The 16026-nt window shown below is 43.4% G+C and overlaps 1 protein-coding gene across 2 annotated transcripts in view; it reads right to left on the bottom strand.

Annotated features, from left to right (window-relative positions):
- The window catches only part of LOC139372609 (voltage-dependent calcium channel gamma-7 subunit-like), a 29845-nt gene extending 17481 nt beyond the window's left edge, over window positions 1-12364 (bottom strand). The window contains exons 1-2 of one of the 2 annotated variants that reach the window (XM_071112375.1): window positions 12301-12364; window positions 5836-6031 (exon numbers count right to left, since the gene is read on the bottom strand). In XM_071112375.1, coding sequence (XP_070968476.1) covers window positions 5836-6025 — 190 coding nt within the window. In that variant the 5' untranslated portion in view covers window positions 6026-6031; window positions 12301-12364. Of the gene's footprint in view, window positions 1-5835; window positions 6032-10558; window positions 10718-12300 lie in introns of those variants that run through there. The other variant, XM_071112373.1, reaches the window with a different exon arrangement.
- Between the last annotated feature and the right edge of the window lie 3662 nt (window positions 12365-16026).

The following is a 16026-nucleotide window of genomic DNA, read 5'->3' as shown; positions in this document are numbered from 1 at the left end:
ATTTTGCACGCCCAATTTTTCAGTTTTTGATTTGTTAAAAAAGTTTGAAATATTCAATAAATGTCGTTCCACTTCATGATTGTGTCCCACTTGTTGTTGATTCTTCACAAAAAAATACAGTTTTATATCTTTATGTTTGAAGCCTGAAATGTGGCAAAAGGTCGCAAAGTTCAAGGGGGCCGAATACTTTCGCAAGGCACTGTACGTCATCATGAAGTGCTTTGAGAGACTAGTCAAGGATTATATCACCTTCATCCTGCCTGACACCCTAGACCCACTCCAATTTGCTTACCGCCCCAATAGGTCCACAGACGACGCAATCGCAATCACACTGCACACTGCCCTAACCCATCTGGAAAAGAGGAATACCTATGTAAGAATGCTGTTCATTGATTACAGCTCAGCATTTAATGCCATAGTACCCTCCAAACTCGTCATTAAGCTCGAGACCCTGTTTTCTCGACCCCGCCCTGTGCAACTGGGTCCTGGACTTTCTGACGGGCCGCCCCCAGGTGGTGAGGGTAGGAAACAACATCTTCACCCTGCTGATCCTCAACACTGGAGCCCCACAAGGGTGCGTTCTCAGCCCTCTCCTGCACTCCCTGTTCACCCAGGACTGCGTGGCCAAGCACGCCTCCAACTCAATCATCAAGTTTTCAGACGACACTACAGTGGTAGGCTTGATTACCAACAACGACGAGACGGCCTACAGGGAGGAGGTGAGGGCCCTCGGAGTGTGGTGTCAGGAAAATAACCTCACACCCATCGTCAACAAAACAAAGGAGATGATCGTGGACTTCAGGAAACAGCAGAGGGAGCACCCCCCTATCCACATCGATGGGACAGTAGTGGAGAAGGTGGAAAGTTTTAAGTTCCTCAGCGTACACATCACAGACAAACTGAAATGGTCCACCCACACATACAGCGTGGTGAAGAAGGCGGAACAACGCTTCTTCAACCTCAGGAGGCTGAAGAAATTTGGCTTGTCACCAAAAACCCTGACAAACTTTTACAGATGCACAATCGAGAGCATCCTGTCGGGCTGTATCACCACCTGGCACGGCAACTGCTCCGCCCACAACTGTAAGGCGCTCCAGAGGGTAGTGAGGTCTGCACAACGCATCACTGGGTGTAAACTACCTGCCCTCCAGGACACCTACACCACCTGATGTCACTAGAAGGCCAAAAAGTTCATCAAGGACGACAACCACCCGAGCCACTGCCTGTTCAACCCGCTAATGTCATGCCCTGACTTTAGAGAGCCTTTTTATGTCTCTATTTGGTTTGGCCAGGGTGTGATTTGGGTGGGCATTCTATGTTCTGTTTTCTATGTTTTTGTATTTCTATGTTTTGGCCGGGTATGGTTCTCAATCAGGGACAGCTGTCTATCGTTGTCTCTGATTGGGTATCATACTTAAGCAGCCTTTTTCCCTTTTGTTTTTGTGGGAAGTTATCTTTGTTAGTGGCACTATAGCCCTTGTAAGCGTCACGGTCGTGTCTTTGTTTCTTGTTTTGTTGGCGACATTTACAAAATAAAAGTAACGTACGCTCACCACGCTACACCTTGGTCTACTTCTTCAGACGGTCGTGACAGCTATCATCCAGAAGGCGAGGCCAGTACAGGTGGATCAAAGCTGGGACCGAGAGACTGAAAAACAGCTTCTATCTCAAGGCCATCAGACTGTTAAACAGCCATCACCAACATTGAGTGGCTGCTGCCAACATACTGACTCAAATCTCTAGTCACTTTTCTAATTAAAAATTGGGTGTAATAAATGTATCACTAGTCACTTTAAACAATTCCACTTTATATAATGTTTGCATACCCTACATTACTCATCTCATATGTATATACTGTACTCTATACCATCTACTGCATCTTGCCTATGCCGCATGGCCATCGCTCATCCATATATTTATATGTACATATTCTTATTCGTCCCCTTACATTGTGTGTATAAGGTAGTTGTTGTGAAATTGGTAGATTACATGTTAGATATTACTGCACGGTCGGAACTAGAAGCACAAGCATTTCGCTACACTCGCATTAACATCCGCTAACCATGTGTATGTGACCTTTTTATTATTCTTTTTTTTTATTTGACACTAGGGTTAGGGGAAAATAATAAAGGGAAATATATTACGAAAAAGGTATATATATATTTACAAACAATGATATGGGGGATTGGAAATGATGCAGAAAATTAAGCTGATGGAAGCCACAATCCATCTGCAATATTAAAGCTGATCTACCCCCCCCCCCCCCAAAAAAAAAATGTTTTATACAGTATATATATATATATATATATATATATATAATAAGTAAGCAATGTGTTGAATAAAGTGTTGACAGTGCTGAATACAATCTTAAACATGAACTCACTCATAAAAACAGCAGCTCTTTGCTGTATTTGTCAGTCTTTAGTGATGTTTTTTAAAGATTTGAAATCTCACACAGTAGAGTTGACTATCGACTTTGCCGTGGGCTCGTGAAAGCTGCAGACCAATGACATACCGTATTTTCTGCAGACACTGGGATCTGAGCTATCTGATTGGCCAGCGGTAATCTGTGCACTTCATTTGGTGCAGTTTGTACCGTCAGACGCAATGAAATGGTTAAAAATCCATGGCAACCCGAAACGCGTGCCGCTACCGCAAGCAGCGCAAAACTAATAAAAAACAGGAAAGCAAGGCTATCGTTGGGTTTTTTACTGAAGTATTTGGCGATTGACTAGGAAAGCCTTGGAGACCACTGCCCAAGTCCATGTAGATGTCAGAATAAAATTCTACTGGAGGTGTTGCATCAACACGCGCGGATCCATCCGACAAGTCATCCACGCACATCGTTTTGGCCCCAGCCATAGGGCTCTCTACCGTAACAGTGACCTCTGGCATAGACAAAACTACTCTTTCCCATACTCGTACTGAACTCGGCAAAAAAAGAAACGGCTTCTCACTGTCAACTGTGTTTATTTTCAGCAAACTTAAACTTAATGTGTAAATATTTGTATGAGCATAACAAGATTCATCAACTGAGACATAAACTGAACACGTTCCACAGACATGTGACTAACAGAAATTGAATAATGTGTCCCTGAACAAAGGGGGGGTCAAAATCAAAAGTAACAGTCAGTATGTGGTGTAGCCACCAGCTGCATTAAGTACTGCAGTGCATCTCCTCCTCAAGGACTGCACCAGATTTGCCAGTTCTTGCTGTGAGATGTTACCCTACTCTTCTACCAAGGCAACTGCAAGTTCCCAGACATTTCTGGGGGGAATGGCCCTAGCCCTCACCCTCCGATCCAACAGATCCCAGACGTGCTCAATGGGATTGAGATCCGGGCTCTTCGCTGGCCATGGCAGAACACTGACATTCCTGTCTTGCAGGAAATCATGCACAGAACGAGCAGTATGGCTGGTGGTATTGTCATGCTGGAGGGTCATGTCAGGATGAGCCTGCAGGAAGGGTACCACATGAGGGAGGAGGATGTCTTCCCTGTAACGCACAGCGTGGAGATTGCCTGCAATGACAACAAGCTCTGTCTGATGATGCTGTGACACACCGCCCCAGACCATGACGAACCCACCACCTCCAAATCGGTCCCCCTCCTGTTAGTGTCTTAACGACTGTTCCACAGGTGCATGTTAATTAATTGTTCATGGTTCATTGAACAAGCATGGGAAACAGTGTTAAAACCCTTTACAATGAAGATCTGTGAAGTTATTTAGATTTTTACTAATTATCTTTGACAGACAGGGTCCTGAAAAAGGGACGTTTCTTTTTTTGCTGAGTTTATGTATAGTATGATAGCACCAGCAGTTAGCTACCAACAGCTGGCAGACATGTTAACATTTGGTTTGTTTTATCAGTGTTATTTAGATTAAAGTCGTGAGCTACATGCGGTAGCTCTATAGCTAGATAACGTTAGCATAGAGGTACAGTAGCTCTTTCACTTACCCAGTTCACTTCCATGCTCACTGAAGCCCGTGATAATGCTCAGGTGATAATGCACGCTCAAATCCACCTGCCTCATTCTTACAAATTTTTCCCACTTTTTACAACGTTTTTCAATCCCTGTGTGATCATGAGCTGCTTTAGAGAAAACCTCATTATAATACTATAGCAATTGATTTAAGAGTTTTTAATTAGAGTTTTGTTTGGGTGCTCTAAGTTACTATTCTTCGTCTCGGGTGTAACGGCACCCTTGCCAATATATCCTCCAAAACACTGTCTTCTCAGGCCTTATCACTTAATTATACACTGAGTGTACAAAACATTAGGAATGCCTTCCTAATATTGAGTTTACACACCTTTTTGCCCTCAGAACAGTCTCAACTGGTTGGAACATTGACTCAATGTGTTGAAGACGTTCCAAAGAGCAGGTTTCTTAAAGCTTTGTATACTCAGTGTATTACTCTTTAAATACACAGTATAAGTATACAGTGCATTCGGAAACTATTCAGACATTTTGTTACGTTGCAGCCTTATTCTAAAATTGATTAAATAATTGTTTTCCCCCATCAATCTACACACAATACCCCATAATGACAAAGCAAAAACTGGTTCGAAATTTTAGCAAATGTATTAAATAAAAAACTGAAATACCTTATTTGCACAACCCTTTGCTGTGAGACTCGAATTGGAGCTCAGGTGCATCCTGTTTCCATTGATCATCCTTGAGATGTTTCTACCATGTGATTGGAGTCCACCTGCGGTAATTTAAATTGATTGGACATGATTTGAAAAGGCACACACCTGTCTAATTAAGGTCCCACAGTTGACAGTGAATGTCAGAGAAAAAAACAAGTCATGAGGTCAAAGGAATTGTCCGTAGAGCTCCGAGACAGGATTGTGTCGAGGCACTGATCTGGGGAAGGGTAACAAAACAATGTCTGCAGCATTGAAGGTCCCCAAGAACACAGCGGCCTCCATCATTCTTAAATGGAAGAAGACTGTTCCAAACTGAGAAATTGGGGGAGAAGGGCCTTGGTCAGGGAGGTGACCAAGAACCCGATGGTCACTCTAATAGAGCTCCAGAGTTCCTTTGTGGAGATGGGAGAACCTTCCAGAAGGACAACCATCTCTGCAGCACTCCACCAATCAGGCCTTTATGGTAGCGGCCAGACGGAGGCCACTCCTCAGTAAAAGGCACATGACAGCCTGCTTGTGATGAGTGATGAAGCTTAAAAATAATTATTTAACCCGTCTCATCCCCTTCATCTAGACTGATTGGAGTGGATTTAACAAGTGACATCAATAAGGGATCATAGCTTTCACCTGGATTCACCTATATCATGGAAAGAGCAGGTGTTCCTAAAGTTTTGTAAGCTCAGCCTATATCCATAGCTAGAACGATTGTATATGGTGTGGTATTAAGGTTTAGCAGTGTATATTAACCACACTGCTAACATTATGCTTAACCCTAACCATAAATTAAGACCAAAAAGTACATTTTTGTTTTTTAAGAATTTTTACAATATAGCCAATTTTGACTTTGTGGCTTTGGTAACTAGTGACAACCATTGAGGGATGAGCTCCGTGTATGAGTGATGCGATCTGACGCAAGACAATGGGGTAACAATAAAACACGTGTGTGTGTGTGTGTGTGTGTGTGTGTGTGTGTGAGTGACAGAACGAAATGTGAAATATAGCCTATGTTGATTCCAGTACCTGCCACAAAGCATTACAGTAAGGTACTGTGTGCCTGTGTACATATGAACTACTGTTTATACGTAGCGCTTTCCTCACGTGAAACCTGCCACAAAGCATTATGTGTACAATACGTTCATGCGTGTTTCTGTACATATAAACGAAATGTGTCTATTCCAGCATACCTGCCACGAAGCAGACCCTCCACATGCCGGAGTGCAGGGCCATCCTGACCTCCATGCTCTGGTTCTGCTGCAGAACCACGCCCTCCTCCATCAGTAGCCAATAGTCTGTGGACACAGCCACGCCCACCAGGAGCAGGCCGCAAGCCCCAAACACAGAGGACAGGAGCGTGAGTGCCCGCGTGCTGAACATGCTCGTCTGAGGGAGAGAGGAGAGAGGATAAGAAAGAAGAGAGAGATGGAGGTGAGAGGACAGGTGAGGTTTGGGGTCGAGTCGATTTCAGTGCAGCTAATTCAGCAGATGAATGGGAAAGCCTGGTTGAAATGGAGTTGGCCTCTCCCCTGGTGGGTTTTCTCATCAGAATAACTGAACAGAGACCAATTTACAGTAGAGGAACCACTTGGTTAGTTTTATCACTTGGTTAGTTTTAGAGGAAGAGAAAGCTTCTCCACGTGACTGAATGATCCCTTTTATGACATTGCTTCACGTTTCATTGAAGATAATTAACCAAATAACTGTTTTCTGTCTTCAACTCATCTTAAAAGAGAAACAGACAGTGTAAAGTGGAGGATTATCTGCCAGTGTCTTTGGATACATAGCGGTGACTACTGGTACATATCCTGTACATACTAACCTGGTTAAACCAAGCTGAATGTTGCAGTCAGTCAGTCTGGTTTAACTACCCCCCTGGGCACACACTGGTTGAATCGACGTTGTTTCCACATCATTCCGACAAAATTACGTTGAACCAACACGGAATAGACGTCAAATTGACGTCTGTGTGCAGCGGGTAGGCTATAGGTAGCATAAGCAGTGGTCAAAATGCAACACATGACCGCACAGCCCGCTATGCCAGTGAATGGGAACGACCTCACCGCCACAGAGCAGCGTGCTGCAAATTACAGGTGAGGCTCCTCCACTGATGACAGTGTGGCTTTACCCACTCAAACCGTTTCACTGGTGAGAAGAAAGAAAAAGAGAAAACCTGCACGAGGAAAAGAGGAGGAGAGGAGGAGAGCAACTGTGGTGCCCGAAAACCAATGACCTCATCACCGATTTGAGATGCAGCACTGCACATTCACGAGTGTCACAATGGATTTTTCTCACTCATGATGACTCACCAGTTACAAATATTTGATATGGTAAGAAGCAGCCCCCCCCATCCTGTCTCCCTCGCGTGAATAGTCTACCCAGACCTTCAGAAATCCGTTGAATAAACATTGTCAACTCAAGAGGACAGTGACCAAGGGTAAAAGGAGGACTGTGTACGTGTCAAGATTCCCTCACAAGATTCCCTCAAGGCGACCGATGATGGTGGTAAGGAGGTGAAACCGTTAGCATCTGTTGTGCTCGGGAGTTGTGTCTGCAAGGTCAAACAGAATGTGAAGATGAGGCACGCCATCGAATTTGGATGGGAGCTGAGAAGAGGCTTCTTTATAAACAGTGTTGACTGTGAGTGCTAGACACGGCAGCCCGAGAGAGGGAAAACACCATTCTCAAACAGATACTATGACAATTTGCAGTAAAATGTCCGTCACACTACTGAGCAACCGAACCAAGCCAAACCAACCTACAGTGCATTCGGAAAGTAGTCAGACCCCTTGACTTTTTCCAAATGTTGCTATATTACAGCCTTATTCTAATGGATAAACAAATACCCCATAATGACAGCACAAAAACAGGTTTTTATACATTTTAAGGACATTAATGACAAATTCAAAACTGAAATATCACATTTACATAAATATTCAGACCTTTTACCCAGTACTTTGTTGAAGCACCTTTGGCAGCGAATACAGCCTCGAGTCTTCCTGGGTATGACGCTACAAGCTTGGCACACCTGTATTTGGGGAGTTTCTTCCATTCTACATTGCAGATCCTCTCAAGCTCTGTCAGGTTGGATGGGGAGCGTCGCTGCACAGCTATTTTCAGGTCTCTCCAGAGATGTTCGATCAGGTTCAAGTCTGTGCTCTAGCTGGGCCACTCAAGGACATTCAGAGATTTGTTTTCCAAAGCCACTCCTGCGTTGTCTTGGCTGTGTGCTTAGGGTCATTGTTACTGTTGGAAGGTGAACCTTCACCCCAATCTAAGGTCCTGAGTGCTCTGGAGCAGGTTTTCATCAAGGATCTCTCTGTACTTTGCTCTGTTCATCTTTCCCTTGATCCTGACAAGTCTCCCCAGTCCCTGCCGCTGAAAAAAATCCCCACAGCATGATGCTGCTACCAGCATGCTTCATCTTAGGGATGGTGCCAGGTTTCCTCCAGACGGGCGGCCAGCTCTTTGGCCGGGCGGCCAGCTCTAGGAAGAGTCTTGGGGATTCCAAACTTCTTCCATTTAAGAAATGTTTTGGTACCCTTCCCCAGATCAGTGCCTCGACACAATCCTATCTCTGGGCTTTACGGACAATTCCTTCAACATCAAGGCTTGATTTTTGCTCTGACATACATTGTCAACTGTGGGACCACAGGTGTGTGCCTTTCCAAATAATGTCCTATCAATTTAATTTACCACAGGTGGACTCCAATCAAGTTGTGGAAACATCTCAAGGATGATCAATGGAAACAGGATGCACCGGAGCTCAATTTCGAGTCTCATAGCAAAGGGTCTGAATACTTATGTAAATAAAGTTTTTCTGTTTTTTATTTTCAATAAATTTGCAAAAACATCTAAGAACTGGTTTTCACTTTGTCATTATGGGGTATTGTGTGTAGATTTATGAGGAAAAACATTAATTTAAGATATTTTATAATATGGCTATAACGTAACAAAATGTGGAAAAAGACAAGGGGTCTGAATACTTATGGAATGCACAGTATACATAGTTGTTGGAACCGTTCTGAAAAGGGCAACGTAAAAAATAAAATATCCAAGCCTGCACAGTTTGGTTGGGGTCGGCACGATGTGTGGAAAGGGTAATAGATACCATCTGGCCTTACGAATGGACAAAAGTAAGAGTAAGAGACGTGGATCGTGGACCGGGTCAATCCCTCATGGATCATTCATTATGGGCTCTCACATTTTGAAGCGAGAAAAGAGACGAGAAAGAACAATTCCCTTGATTCTTCATTCCCTTGAAACACTCTGGACTTCAGTAACATGAAGAGACCTATGTTTCTCTAAGATGGGGCATTGGGGTGGATGAGATTCCCTTTGTAGTTAAAGCCTACAGAATAAACCACAATTCCCATGAGGCACCCATTACAGCTAGGCAATTTGGACATTCATCTATATTGCAATGAATTGCCTGAATTGATGTGATAATGAGAAATAGAATGATAAGTTTATAACATGAATTTGCACCACAGTTTTTTTTTATGATCCTTTAAACTACTACTACTAGTTTGATGGTTGGTCAAATCAATTGTCCCATTAAAAATTACCAATATTAGCAAACTTATTTCTTGTTAAAACTTCACATTTCTCTAGTATAGGCTACTTATCATATTGATCAGCAAAAAGCCTGCGTGAAATGATGGGTGCGGTCAGTGTTGATTCTTTTTAGTCTATCGTCCCAGCTCTAGGCTCCACCACTTTGTGTTGGGACTGGGAGAGCTTAGGTCTCTGGGAGCAAATGTACGGAATGCCACTTGAATGTGGGGGGTGAATAGTGAATGGTGGCTTATGTTATAGCATGGATGGGGGAGGGAATCCATGAAGAGATAAATAAAAGGAGGGATCAGTAGAGGGAGAGTTTGGAGAGAGAGAGAGAGAAATAGAGAGAAGCTTCAAAGGAAAAAATGTTTGAGGTCAGTGAGAGTGTGGATCTGTCCACTAGTATGGTGCTGAAATAACAGAATAATAGAACGCTTAAAACTAAGAGAGAGAGAGAGAGCAAGAGAGAGAGAGAGAGACTGGCTAAGGGGGAATATGTTTGAGGTCATGGTTAGAGTGTGGAGCTGTCCACGAGTGAGGTGCTGAAATACCAGAAAACTAGATAGCGTAAAACCAAGGACACTATTAGCCTATAGTCTCATGTATGGGTCCAAGCACACTACTGTACTGGGACAGCTTTTTTTAGCTTAAATAACAAATGTCACACTTAATTAATTAGATAGGTTTATTCATTAAGGTAGTAATGTTGGGTCATTAGCATACAGGTGTTAATAAGTATGTAATAATATTAATATGTTTTAATAATTGAGACCTTCCACCAGTGAGAAATGGAGTCTGGGAATAGGCACTTTACTTGAGGTATTGTGCCCTGCAGCATGCAGCATATAGGGCTGTCATACGAATAGCATGATCCATTATCTTAACATGTCATGATGGGACATTAGTGGCGAATCCAATGTCAGCCTGCATGAAAACATTGGTGTTGAAAACATCACCACGTGTCATGACAAAATGATATAGCTTGACATGAACCGTCATAGCGTGTTATGACAGGTCTCGTAATTCTATTGAGTGTGTGATGACATGCGTGTAGGTACAGTCCAATGGGACTAGGCTTCTCTCAATGAAATGTGGCTGATACAGCGACTTTCAAGGACACACGGCAGTTTATAGAATCCAATAGGGAGAAATACTTGGAATACTATGGAGAGTCAGAGTGCTTCATTGTGCCGTTGTCTCCCTAGAACAGCATTGGATTAAACGCCGCAGGACAGTATGATGGAAAGAAGAAGGGATGGATGGGTAAGGCAATTTGGAGCGATTGTGGGTCAAGTGGACAAAGACAACTGCTGAGTGGTACAGAAACTACAACTCCCAACACCCACTACTCACTCTTTCTGACCAGCCCCACAGTTGATATTCCCAGCTAAGCGGCCAATGAAGGCTCAGGAAGGGTGTCGTTTTCTGTTGAGGCGGCAATATGTTCCACTGTCAGCAGGCTCGGCCAACTGGCATGAAGAATGCAGTATTTAAAGCAGGGACAGGAAAGTAGGTCTGACATCAGCTTCTTGAGTGAGAAAAACCATGCACAGGAGAAAGCACATGAAAAACACAGTAATGTACAGAGTGCAGTACATTGTATAAATGTACAGAGTAGTACATTGTATGAATGTACAGAGTAGTACATTGTATGAATGTACAGAGTGTAGTACATTGTATGAATGTACAGAGTGTAGTACATTGTATAAATGTACAGAGTGTAGTACATTGTATGAATGTACAGAGTGTAGTACATTGTATGAATGTACAGAGTGTAGTACATTGTATGAATGTACAGAGTGTAGTACATTGTATGAATGTACAGAGTGTAGTACATTGTATGAATGTACAGAATGTAGTACATTGTATGAATGCACAGAGCGCAGTACATTGTATGAATGCACAGAGTGTAGTACATTGGAATCCATGAATGATACAGAGATAACGAACATCAAATGTGCTCAATGAGGGAAGAAGATAAACCGTAGGGAGAGAGTGATGGAGAGAGGGGCGGGGAGGAGACATGTCTGGGAGGGGGGGGGGGGGGGGGTGGACATGTCTAGGGAAAGACCTTGGCCCCCCAAAAATGTAGGAGCATCCAAGAGCTCTGACTGAACCTACACATGCCTGTACAGAGCCAACTCTTCTTACAGTTACGGGCACCAACCACCATTCACAAATACATCCAGGATCTATAAACAGCCATGTCTGTTTTCTTTAGCATTATATGCAGAGGCATTGAAAGCTATTAAAACTGACTGATGGAGACAGGGATAACCCATCCGAGCATTTCAATTGGACACCCAGAGCCACACTCCCCCCCCCCCCCCCCCCCCTCTCTCTAGCTCTCCTCCTCCTCTCCCTCTCTTTCCTCCTGGCAGCCACACCCCCCCCCCCCCCCCCCAATCAAAAACTCGACACACACACACACACAGTTTTAAACATGCACATGGACCCAGATAGAGAACAACTAGGCTACTGCAGCACACATCATATACCATCACCTTCCCCCCAGGTTTCACCAAGTAACAGGCATTACTTTTAGTCTCCCATACCAACTACATAACAAAATTGTCGTGATTCCCATTCCCTTCACACTTCCACACAGAGCTTCACCACACACTACAGTGCGCTGTTGCACTGCAATGAACAACGCTCACCAGTGGCAAAAGCGACACGAAAATGATTCTAATCATCAAGAAATGTCTTGGGAAGGAAATATTCACGAAGGTAACATTCTCAGAGCCTGCCACACGTACATCTTGCGGGGAGCGAGAGAGAGAGAGCGAGAGACCAAAGGCAGTATATTATAGAATGATTGACTTCTTTTTCAGATGTTTCAAAACCAAATGTCAGTCGCATGCATTTCCTGTGTGTATTCAGCTAGACTAAATAGATGCAGCAAATGTTACAGACAGACTGACTGTAGCCCACAACACACTGACAGACGGACATCATCATGAAACGTGTGAACTGCTATAACCCAAAATGAAAACTATGATGATGTATGATGAGACATTTTTCAAGACGGTTTATGAAACGAATGGTCATTTGTATAGCGTAATGATGACATATAAGCAACAGGCACTACTCACTCTTTCCGACCGTCCAAATTAATGGTGCAGCCGTCGAAAGATCCGCGCGCTAGGGAGCTTTGACGGATTGTGCAATTTTCCTTTGCCCCCCCCCCCCCTCCCCCTCTCTCTCTCTCTCCCGCTCTCTCTCTCTCTCCCTCTCTCTCTCTCTCGGACTCTCTCTCGTGTGTTTCCCCGTATCGCCCCTTTGCTCCTCTCTCTCCCGCTCTCTCTCTCTCTCTCTCTCTCGCTCTCTCTCACTATCTCTCTTGTGTTTCCCCGTATCGCCCCCTTGCTCCTCTCTCTCTCTCTCTCTCTCTCTCTCTCTCTCTTTTGCCACCCTCCTTTCACTCACTCTCTATTTCAGCACTGCGGAGAATAGGTTGAATGGGCTACACCGAGGAACGCGCAGAAGATGCATTGAAGCGCGGGGAAAGCGCCACACAGATCGAGGGACAGAAAGACCGCGGAGAGTTGCGAGCGGAAGACGTGCTACTTTTGCAAGGAGACAGCCAAAATCCTACGACACAGAAGCAGGCAGGGACACGCAGTTGGGTTGGCTATCGCACTCACGCAAGCACGAGCCCGCACGCAACTAGCAACACGTACACACACATTGCATTCAACGTGGTATGGAGAGGGTAATGAGGACAGTGATTATTCTACCAGTCTCGCGCAACAACGCAGTGCTAATTGGAAACATTGCATTGGTTCATCCAATTAATGTATCCTTTGAATTGAAACAGAGAATGAACAGGGAAGCATATAGAAACTGCTCCTGAGTTAGAGTCTAATTTTTTTTTTTTACGGAGAGGAGTGATCAGAGACAATATATGTATGGTTTTGAATCATATATCAATACTATTTCATGCTCATAGATATACTGACAAAAATACAGAAACGCAGCATGTAACAATTTCAATTATTTTACTGAGTTACAGTTCATATAAGGAAATCAGTCAATTGAAATAAATTTGTTAGGCCCTGGAGGCGGCTTATGGTAGAGAAATGAACATTGCACTCTCAGGCAACAGCTCTGGTGGACATTCCTGCAGTCAGCATGCCAATTGCACGCTCCTTCAAAACTTGAGTCATCTGTGGCATTGTGTGACAGAACTGCACATTTTAGAGTGGCCTTTTATTGTCCCCAGCACAAGGTGCACCTGTGTAATGATCATGCCATGCAGGTACTTCTACACCTGCATTGCTTGCTGTTTGGGGTTTTAGGCTGGGTTTCTGTACAGCACTTGGAGATAACAGCTGATCTAAAAATGTCTATATAAATAAATAAATAAATACCTATAAAATCATATTCTTGGTATGCCACACCTGTCAGGTGGACGGATGATCTTGGCGAAGGATAAATGCAAACATAACAGGGATTCAAAGAAATGTGTGCATTAAATCTGAGAGAAATAAGCTTGTTGTGTGCATGGAACATTTCTGGGCTCTTTTATTTCAGCTCATGAAACATGGAACCAACACTTTACATGTTGCCTTTATATTTTTCTTCAGTGTATATTTGATGCATGCTTAAAAAGGCAAGCGAGTGAGCTGCGCTAGCTTGCAGAGGGAGCTGAAGTTGTATAAGGGAAGGGGAGGAGGGACTGGCAGTAGTAGCTCAGTTCAGGCTGCTGCTCCACCGCATGACGTACACCGCTCTGCTTCTATGCCTACAGCCAACTGCACAGCCGCACACACACACTGGGCATACCTGACTTTGTGGTCATCCAGATGTATAAATCGCCATGGTGTGTGTGTGTGTGTGTGTATGTTCATGCATGCATGCGCCCATTCATGCCCGAGTAGCCACAATAACCTTAACAGACTGATAGGAATGGCTGTGAGTCACAGAGGTGTGTGCTCAGCATTGGACTCTATCCCTTTCCAAACCACACACAACCACACACAGGACCGACTGTACCGCCAGTCCTGCATAATAGACTGAAAGGTCACAAAGTAGATCAGAGATTATTTTATTGATGGGGGAAATTAGACCTTTCAACCCTATGGATGCTATCACCATAGCTGTCAATCATTGGTCCGATCTGATGCTCTTTGACATTTAGTAAAGTTTTCATTGAGTTGCATGAGTAGTTAGCCGTTAGCTATTTCCAGGTTCTATGTTGCTTATATTTAAGCAATGAGGCCAGGGGAGGTGTGGTATATGGCCAATGTACCACAGTTAAGGGCTGTTCTTATTGGCCATATACCACAAACCCATGAGGTGCCTTATTGTTATTATAAACTGGTTACACACGTAATTAGAACAGTAAGAATACATGTTTCGTCATACCTGTGGTATATGGTCTGATATACAGCTTTCAGCTTTCACAGCTTTCAGCCAATCAGCATTCAGGGCTCGAACCACCCAGTTTATAATAATGGGTAACTCCCTGTTTGCTGTACTTGAGTATAACTGTTTACTGCTATGGCACCAATGCATTAGAACAAGGGGATTGGGAACTGCAGAACATGCTTGGTCACAGAACTGTTTTGTGCTCTCATCCCAACTCCTAAGGTGACAATGACCAAAGGAGTTGGCAAAACAGCACAAACAGATCTTGGACCAGGCTAGTAGAATCATCAAGCACTTGGGGGGGAAAAAAAACAGAAAATCTGAGATGACAAAATAGGATTCAAAAACCAGAAAAAAAAACGATATGTTTCTGAAATATGTTAAAAAGAAGCCTTCATTTGAACACAGCCCCCTTGAGAGAGGGGCAAGTGGGGCCTCATTGACCCAAACACCCCAAGCCAGCTCATGGAACACCAACAACACTAAGAGGACATATTCTTTTAATCGTTCATCATCCCTCCCTCTTCCTTCCCCTTTGTATTTATTTTTGGTCCCCTTCCCCTCCTCCTTTCTCTATTTTTTTCAGTCTATTTTTAGATGCATGCTGGGGAAATCCAATACATGAATAGTGATATAAATAGCATGCTGTACATTGACCGCCACACATGAAATAAAAGGTGACACGGTCATAACCATGTTATCATATGTCATAGCAACTGATATAACTTGTTCATAACCTGTCATAATATGGCCATAACACTTGTCATGACCCATATACTTGCACATATATTGTGTTATTTTATGGCTGGTGATGACACCTACATACTGACTGTCAAAACCCTCATTCATTAAATGTGCTTGTTTTTGTTCAATGCCAAGAAGTTTCCATTAGTTTGAAAGTTTGTTTCTGAAGCCCTTTGCTGTTGTTGCAATGAATTCTTTACAGTCATGTTTTTTTTTTTACATCCAAAATAACTTGTAGAAAAGACACTTTATGACACTGTCATTAAACATTATGACCCTCCTGTGTCGCTTTACTTGGACTAAGAAAATGCACTTTTTATGACACTGTCAAGAAGCATTATGACCCTCACAATCATTTAAGCCAGATAAGGCCTATCACATACATGCCCTTATGTCAATCCTCAGTCACAAAGAGGGTGTCTTGTCCTGCTCCTAAAATATGCTCCTGCATTCATCCCAGTCATTGGGGGTAGGTGCACGTCTGACATCAATGTTTGTGCAATTACAATGATAATTTAATATGGTAATTTTCAGAACATGTTACAATAACAAAAACATACTGGTGACAAGTAGGCTATGGTGTAATGGAACGTTTTGTCATAGGTGTCATAACCAGCCATAGGATAACTACCATGGTGGGTTTTGACACTTTTATGTAGGTGTCATAACCAGCCATAGAATAACTACCATGGTGGGTTTTGACA

Source organism: Oncorhynchus clarkii, chromosome 18, assembly GCF_045791955.1.
Source record: "Oncorhynchus clarkii lewisi isolate Uvic-CL-2024 chromosome 18, UVic_Ocla_1.0, whole genome shotgun sequence".
NCBI lineage: Eukaryota > Metazoa > Chordata > Actinopteri > Salmoniformes > Salmonidae > Oncorhynchus > Oncorhynchus clarkii.
Note: the sequence above shows the minus strand (reverse complement) of the source record. Positions and strands in the feature narration are given on the sequence as shown.